The sequence below is a fragment of the Paramacrobiotus metropolitanus genome, unplaced genomic scaffold (genome assembly GCF_019649055.1).
Source record: "Paramacrobiotus metropolitanus isolate TYO unplaced genomic scaffold, Prichtersi_v1.0 Parri_scaffold0000131, whole genome shotgun sequence".
Classification (NCBI taxonomy): Eukaryota; Metazoa; Tardigrada; class Eutardigrada; order Parachela; family Macrobiotidae; genus Paramacrobiotus; species Paramacrobiotus metropolitanus.
The window spans coordinates 336191-345344 of NW_026570351.1; the positions used below are offsets into that span (position 1 = coordinate 336191).

Here is a 9154-nt window from a genome sequence, read left to right on the forward strand (position 1 = left end):
TACGACATTCCGTCCTGTTCATTCTGTCCTTTGCTAAAGGTCACCTCTTGAGTGCCTAAAGCAGGGAATTCCGTGTTATATCTTGGTGCTTGAGGTGACAGGTTCTGTCGCCCATTCGCGACTTCAGCCACCTGTCCCGACCGGATAACGACATAGTCGTCTCGGTTTAGATTCCCTCTCGTCACCTTATATTTGTCTTCTCCCGCCGACCAAGTGTGGAAGAATTCTTTGATGTCCGCTGGAGTCTCGAATGTTCGAGCTCTCATTGCTTTGTAAAGGTCACTATCGCTCTTGCATTCGTCAATCAAGAAAGCTATCGCCTGCTTTTCCGTGATAGTTTTCTTTGATTTGAAGCGCATCATCGCTTGATAGAACTGATCCAGTGACTCTTCACCAACTTTGAACTTTCTAGCCATGGCTTCGCGTAAGGCGAGGACCCCTTCGTCAGGATCGCCGAACTCTTCTTTGAATTTGGTCATCCATTCGTCGACCGTCATCTCGTCGTTTTCTTCACCGAGGATTTCTCGTTCGCCATCGAACCAAACTTTTGCATCCCCCTTGACTACATTGGCGACTTCTAGTATGATCTCTTCGTCACTCATCCGGAATGCCCTTTTCGTTTCCTTTACTTGGCGAATCCAACCGAGAAGACTGTCCCGGTTGCCGTTGTAATCAACCAAGTTTGACTTTCTTCCCATCTGCTTTACTATTCCCTGAATTCGAGCTGTTCTCGTCGTAACCGTTCTTGTTCGGCCCGGATTTGTGCACGTTCATCCCTTTCCCGTGCATCTTCGTAATAATCGGCGCCGTCGCGTTCTTGTCGCCTAGCGCGAGGGTCTTCTCGTTCATCTCGTCTGGGGTCGGATTCATTTGGGGCATCGTCGTGCCTGGTGTCTTGTTGTCTTGAGCTATTCCCGCCTTTCGGTCCCGAGTGCCCCTTCGCCAACTCGGTATCTTCCGTGACCTTTTCACCCTTGACCTTTGTTTCCTCTTTGTCGTCAGTTCGGCCCATTCCGGTCTTTTTAGGTGCTTCGAAGTGGAAGCTGCCTTCGACGGTGTGGACTTCACCGTAGCCAGGTGGCGGAGATTCATTCCGTTCAGGTTGTTTGTCCTGACGTTGGGTCGCCTCTGCTTCTTTCTTTTTTGCTGGACCTTTTAAGTTTTTGATCTCTTCATCTTTCCGTTTGATTATCTCTTGTAATTGGTTCACTGTATTGTTTGCGTCCATTCGTAACTTCTCGTATTCGGCATTTGCTTCGTTGACCTTTTTCATCTGTTCCATGATCGCGATTGCCCTCTGGTCAAGGGTTTTGTCCAAGTCTTTCTTTGCTGCTTTCATGATTTCTGCTTCCGATTCTAAACGGGTAATTTGATCGGCTCTGCGTACGAGGGTCTTTCCTCTCGCATCGCATTCTTCCATAACTGTCTTCAGTTCCGCTTCTTTCTCAGCGATCTTATCATCCTTTTCCATCACTGCGGTGGCCATTCCCAGAAGTTCGTTACTTAACTTCACAATTTCTTGTTTCTGTTTTTCGATCTCCGTTTGCCCTTCCTTGTTGGAGATCTCTAGCACCGTGATGCGTACATCGATTCGTTTAGCTTCAGTCATCCATTTATGAGCTTCCTTCTTGTGACCTTCGACTTCATAATTTAGCCGTTTACTTTCGCTTTTCGTCGTTTCTGCCAGTTCGAGGAGCTTCAATGCTGCTTGATCTCTCTGGCTTTCTGCTTCGTGCTGTTTCTTTTTTCCTTTCTTGTATTTGCGCCTGCAGCGATGTTATGTTTTCATCTCGCAGCTTAAGGTCATCCTTCAACTTTGAGATTTCTGCCGTGAGGCTCGTGACCTTTCCTGTGAACTTCGTTGCATTTGCTAAGGACTCGTCGCGCTGAGTTTCCGCTTCCCTGACCTTATTCTTCAAAAGGTCACGTTCTGCTTTCAATTCTGCTATCTCCCGTGACCTTTCTTCGGTTTCCTCGGACATGCTTCTGTTAAGGTCATCCACTGCGAGTATGCCTTCCATGTCCTTATCATCGACTAGTTTCTTCAATTCTTCTGCGATTTGTTTTTGCGCTTCGTATCTGACCTTCCATTGTCGCGCTTCATCTTCAAGCGTGACCTTTTTTTGTTCCATTGTATAAATTTCTGCTTCCGCTTCGAAGGTTTTATTTCTCTGTTCACGTACTGCAGCGAATGCTTGCCCTTCCTTCTCGTCGAGTAGCTGTTCCAGCTCTCTGATTCGCTGCTTTGCTCCACTTGATGCGGGAGTTTTGGGAGTTGGTGACCTTTCGTTGTCAGCCTTTCCTGACGCCGTTCCTCGAAGGTCTCTTCCAACTTTTCGTTAAAGGTCATCTTTATCATTCCATCCGCTAAGTCAGCTTCTTTCATCGCGGTATGGAAGGTCATCCTTATTGTATCGTCCTCATCATCGGTGTAATATTTCTCATCACCTGATGCGAAGCTGGTGCCATTTTCATCCAGCTATTCCTTCGACTCCATTGGATCGTTTGAAAGGTCATCAGCGTTGACCTTTCTTTGGTCTAGCAGCTCATTGCTGCCGATGACCTTTTCACCCCCACCGGTGACCTTTTGACTGACTTCGTCTTCTCCCTTCTTTAACTGATCCGCGGTTTCCTCCTTGACCTTTTCAGCCGACCGTGACATTCCTCCGGTCTCGACCGTAAGGTCTACTTAATTTTGTCCATCGACTGCCATTCTCTCGTCGGTGACCTTTGACTGGTCTACCGTGCTATCTCCGACTTGACGTCCGGAGTTTCCACTTCCGTCACTCGAACTTTCGTTTTGCGTCTCTTTCAAAGCCTTTTGATATGTGGCTTCTGAACCTTTGGAGTCCTTCCTTCCAAAGGCTTTCTGAGCTCGAGTTGCACGATCATGTTCTACTGGCCGTGTAAACGGCTGTAGTTTCACCTTATAAGGGTTTTCTGTGTCCCTGGACCGTTTTCCTTGGGAACTACCGGAGGAGATCGGTTCATTACCGTCTCTTTCTTGATCCATATCTTTGCTTGTTTCAGGTGATCGGATAACTTTGGACGATGCTGTCAAGGTTTCTCACACGTGTGTTAGATTATGTTTATGTGAGTTTTACACGTGAACAGAATCAAGCGCTGTCCTAAAGGTCACTTCTTATTATACGAGCTCAGTTGCTAAAGGTCACTCTGCCTTTAAAAGATTTAAGTCCTTTCTAAAGGTCACTTTTTACTTCGGAAATTTGACGAAGTTCTCGTAAAGGTCACTTCCTTCAGCAAGACATAACTCGTAAAGGTCATCAGCTGTTTCAGCTTAACGCTTACTCCGAATAAGTAAAGGTCACTTTTTGATTTTAGGAACTTGGTCTGGTAGAGGTCACCAAAACTTTTTGTCAAAACTGCGAACTTCGAGATATTTTTGGATTTTATGTCGGAATTAACGAAACTCAACTTAAAACTTGCGTCAAATCATCAACTTTCCATCTTCGTTAAAGGTCATCATTCTTGTCAAATTTTGGTAAAGGTCACAATCTCATCGGTCGACTCAGAAAAATTATTCGGCTGGCTACGTCACGTTCTTGTGCGCCGTGCGCAAATTCTCCGCCTCGTCTCAAAATCTCAGCTTCTAATTGGCTGAATCTCAAGCTTGCTTCAGCTTTACTGCTGCGCCAATCACAGCGTTAATAACCGACCAATCAGAAACGTTGTTTTTAAATTCTAAGGCAGAGTGACGTCACAAGGAAATGTGAAAATTTTTGCTAGCGCGCCGTGCGCAAATGTACCGCCTACTTTCTCGCTCAGCTCATCACCGACCAATGAAAATTGAGAATTTTACGTCTGCGCCAATGGCGAAATTAATAAACGAAATTCTGACCTGATCGTCTCCGTGATCCAGAAATCGATCCCGCGCGTCCTTCCGCGAATCCTCCAAATCCTCCAACGATTAAGCTGACTTCTCCTGGGCCAGCCGTTAACCCCTTCTGTCTCGTATCGACAGGACGCAGCGGTGCGTCGACCAACTGACTTGCTGGCTGCGGGTCTTCTGTCGCGCCTTGACGTTGGCAACGACAGGGGCGCTCGACCACCTTTTTGGGGGAGCGCGTATGATGTGTGCGCTCTACACAGTAGAGACGCACCTGAACTCCACACCCGTCAGACCAAAAGTGGCTTGCCCACTCGTGCCCCCCTTCGGGCTTCTGCCTCTTCTGGCTATCTTTCTCGGCGCTTGTGCCCCTCCAGCCAAAGCTACTACCTTAACCCTGGCCGCCTCAGAACAGTACAGCGTGCTCTACACAGTAGAGACACACTGATGCTGATCTGCTGTCGAGATCCAAGCGTCCTTCTCCGACTGCTTCGTCAGCGAGCCCTTCCTCGCACACTCCAAACACTCCGTCAATTGGACGGGGGAAAAACTTCAGATTATCCTGGAGAACACGTCGTCTGCTACCATATAAGACGGGAACCGTAGAAGGTTCACGTCGTAGAATCGGAGTTGACGTAACTCCGTCTACCAAACAAATCTGGCAGTGCTACAGCACACACGCTATGGAAAAGCGAAAAACGGCCTGACTGCTAGAGATTTATTGACAAGACTAATTTCGATAGAAATTCAACATGTGCAACTCTGCATTGCCGACTACGGCAAGCGCACGTAGCTGCCACACCATGCGGTGGCGCAGAGAACACTACGGTGCTGCCTCGCGTAGGCGGGCGCACAACCAAAACACAACAAACAGCCAAGCGAGGGTGTACGCTGAGTACGCCTGCGCTCACAGGTGGATTGCGGAGCAGTTGCGGCTGAATGAAACACTAATTGTTGCGCGGTGGATCGAGTCAGACAACTGTGCCACCATCAAACGGGTAGGACATTCGCCCTCGTCCATGAGCCTACAAGGCTCATCGAATCGTTCGAAAATTCTTGCAACCGCACGCTGGCACTGGATTCCGCACTCCCTGCCTTGAAATCCTCAGAAAATTTATTTTATTTTAACTTCGTCAAATATTTAATGAGCAAATAAACTTTTTAAAACACTTAAACATTTTAAAACTCCGAATTTAACTACGACATTTTAAAACTACGTATTTCAACCGCTTCCGGTTGGTGAACCAATGGCAGTCTTCAGGTGTGGCACTGTGAGATGGCTGATGCAGCTAAAATTTCTGCAAAGTACGTCATTCAGATTCCTTCTGGTACATCAGAATTTATTCTATCTCTTTGTTGTCTTAATAGTAAAAAACAATGTGTATAAAACAACTTTTGTGAAAATCAGACCAATCTATACCAGACGGAGGCGAACCAGTGGCATAGCCTCCGCGGCACATAAGAAAAACTCCCTGTAGATAGACCATAGACAAGTGCGAGGTTAATTCTAAATGCCCTTAGAATCTAGATGAAGATGTATGTTCTTTATTGATATCTCTAGATACTGGAGACCTATCAGAGCAATGATCCCCGTCCGACAAACCGCTACCGTGGGAAGCGTGGCTGGAGCGGAGAAGAACTGCGACGATTAGACATAAAGTCGTTGTCAACGTTGACGCAGTGGGTACTGAACTTGACCATGCTGTCGCAATGGAAGTTGGATCTTCGACCATTTCATCTGAGACCTGTCGTTCGAACCACCGAATGACTGCCGGAAAAATGCTGGTTGACAAAGTCCTTGTTGTTAGCACATCACTTCTGAATAATTCTCACCAATAACCGATGAGAAGAAACTGCTCAGTAGAACTGTGGTTAGGTTAGAAGCATCCGGCTGATGTTTACGTATCATAAATAACTGTTTCGATGTAAAGGAAGGCGCCAGGTTCATGGGACGAAGATCGGGTACATGCAGCGGATATTGCAGTTCTGCGTGGCCAAATTATTTTTTTAGGGCTCTACGTTTGAAACCACTAATTAATGTTAATATTATTATCTGTGTTAATATTATTGACTTTGGAAATCCAAAAATCGCACGGCAGGGTCAACTTTAACAACGAAGAAACAAAAGCTGACTGGAAGGGTTTCTCGATATCACCGGCGTTTTTTATTAGTGGCCTGTGGGCTTTGTCTACGACTGCATTGGCTACTCTAGCCTTATGGAATTTCTTTCCATATACAGTAAAACGGGCCACCCGGATGTTGCGCGCATAAACGGTTTCTGCCCCCCACGTATACAAATCGTCTTGCAATAGAATGTCATAAAGCAATGTAAGCAAGTGTTTGGAGTGTGCGAAAGCGAAAGTTTTCACAAGACGTGTCCAAAGAACACACCAATTTAGTAGCGTGTACAATACCGTGTATCCCAGTGTCTGATCCAAAAAATGACTACAGAGCCTCCCTCAGTATTGCCTCCCACAGCAGTTTTTAATATCATGTAAATGAGCACACCCTGCTGTTGATTTTTATGTTTATCAAAACAGTTTTTCTGTGATACGATTTCTCAGAAGATATCTTTTGAGGTAATTTTAGCAATTTTAGTGACCTTTTTAGCACGGCCAGCCATGATGCCAACTGACAATCAGCATTTGAGTCTTCAGTGCGAATTTCGTTCAGCACTGTATAATTTTCTTCTTCGGTTCGCTTGGTATCGCTGAAAATGAGAGCTTTCTCCACCTTTCCTTAGGGTTCATGAGCGGGTGGTTGTGGCAACCATCTTTGCCGCTAATAATGCTTAGGACCTTAGTCAACGCACATCAGAAATGATCGTTGGGCACTGGTTCTTGTTTTACACAAACAAGAAAGTTCATTCTGCACCTAAGCGATCACTGTTACCCTATCCAATTCGCACAAGAGTAAAGATATTACAACTCCATTTATACGCACTGTAATTATATTTTTGGGCGACGCGATAATAACATGACACTATATTTGTTGGCAACGCGATGATACGAGTAACATATATGTTACTCGTATCATCGCGTTGCCAACAAATATGATTATCTGCTAAAAGGATGCCTAGAATAAGCTGGGTGTTTTAAAACAAATGAAGCAAGTATAAAAAAGTGCTTATAATTAACGGGGTGCGGAAAAGGCGTGGCTATAAAAAACGGAGGTGTACTAGATGGCTATCTAGTCACCTTGATATTTATTAGGGTGATACCGTAGTCTAGCTGAACGGAGGGACAGACAGAGAAGTAGAGAAGAGCGGAGGTAGTGTAATACAGAGCAGGCAGGTTCAGCTAGACTACGGTGATACTATAGCTACCACAAACACCCCCGTTTTTTATAGTCACCTCTTTTTCACACCCCGTTAATTATAGGCACCCTTTTTAAATTAATTAATTTCTGTTAGGACCACACCCTGTATTTTATAGACACTCTTTTGCCATTTATTATAATTTATAATTATGCGTAATTAACATTCGATACTGTAATCTACATATAAATGCGTTTAGTGCGCGTATGAAAGTTGTAAGGATTAACGATAAGGTCGTGGGGCACAACTACCCGCTGATTCCGGAAAGATGGAAAAGATTCCAGAAATCGACGACTAACTGTAAGTTCGGCGGAGAAAAAAAAAGTGGTATTATTAACTATCAGCCCAGAAGTCGCTAAAGAAAATAACAACCGTACAACTTCAAATGGGCAATTGCCCATTGCAATGAGACGGGCTCAGTTGTTGCTGTTGAGTGATGACTACATCGCAAACATTCGCATTAAAAGCGGAAATAACCGACCGCGGTTGCAGAACAGCTGTAGAAATGCAGGACCACGTAGATTACTCAGCGAAATTCGTGCCAAAGATCCAAACGTTTTTGTTGATATTGTTAATTTGTCGCTAATTTATCCCGTCATAAATAACAGAATTATTTTTTATGAATTTCGCTGACATCGGTGAATATAAAGTTTATATAACATTATTATTATTATTATTTCTTCGTGGAGCAGGTAGCCCATTTCCGGCTAGGGTGACATACTAGCATGGGATTTTAAACCTGGCCAAACAGCAACTGCATAGAAAATTCCCAGCACGCTTAAACAAAATTTACACTGCACAACGCATGTTTAAACGCACCAACCGATCGAACACTAAAAAATATCAGAAGAATTAGAATCCACGAAAAATTTCCACATTTTATTAAGCTTCCAAGCCAAGGTTGTTTCGCCGACTTTTTTCTTTGCTTTCGCCTTGATTATGGTCCGATTCCCTTTCCGAAGATTGTACGGTTTCACTTCCTCTTTAAATTCCACCATCTCGCTGATGTATTGTGGCACATGGAATTTTTCCGGGTGCTTGATTTTGCACAACCTCACATTCCTGAAAATGGACAATGGAACGGGTCGGAGAAGTCTGATCGTCTCCGTGATCCAGAAATCGATCCCGCGCGTCCTTCCGCGAATCCTCCAAATCCTCCAACGATTAAGCTGACTTCTCCTGGGCCAGCCGTTAACCCCTTCTGTCTCGTATCGACAGGACGCAGCGGTGCGTCGACCAACTGACTTGCTGGCTGCGGGTCTTCTGTCGCGCCTTGACGTTGGCAACGACAGGGGCGCTCGACCACCTTTTTGGGGGAGCGCGTATGATGTGTGCGCTCTACACAGTAGAGACGCACCTGAACTCCACACCCGTCAGACCAAAAGTGGCTTGCCCACTCGTGCCCCCCTTCGGGCTTCTGCCTCTTCTGGCTATCTTTCTCGGCGCTTGTGCCCTCCAGCCAAAGCTACTACCTTAACCCTGGCCGCCTCAGAACAGTACAGCGTGCTCTACACAGTAGAGACACTGATGCTGATCTGCTGTCGAGATCCAAGCGTCCTTCTCCGACTGCTTCGTCAGCGAGCCCTTCCTCGCACACTCCAAACACTCCGTCAATTGGACGGGGGAAAAACTTCAGATTATCCTGGAGAACACGTCGTCTGCTACCATATAAGACGGGAACCGTAGAAGGTTCACGTCGTAGAATCGGAGTTGACGTAACTCCGTCTACCAAACAAATCTGGCAGTGCTACAGCACACGCTATGGAAAAGCGAAAAACGGCCTGACTGCTAGAGATTTATTGACAAGACTAATTTCGATAGAAATTCAACATGTGCAACTCTGCATTGCCGACTACGGCAAGCGCACGTAGCTGCCACACCATGCGGTGGCGCAGAGAACACTACGGTGCTGCCTCGCGTAGGCGGGCGCACAACCAAAAACACAACAAACAGCCAAGCGAGGGTGTACGCTGAGTACGCCTGCGCTCACA

The 9154-nt window shown here is 45.9% G+C and overlaps 1 protein-coding gene across 1 annotated transcript; it reads right to left on the minus strand.

The window, feature by feature from the left end:
* Positions 1-706: 706 nt before the first annotated feature.
* Positions 707-2350, minus strand: LOC129598887 (trichohyalin-like). Its single transcript, XM_055496973.1, has 2 exons — positions 2184-2350; positions 707-1766 (listed from the first exon to the last, which is right to left on the minus strand). The coding sequence occupies exons 1-2, from the start codon at positions 2348-2350 to the stop codon at positions 707-709; spliced, it is 1227 nt and encodes a 408-aa protein (XP_055352948.1).
* Between the last annotated feature and the right edge of the window lie 6804 nt (positions 2351-9154).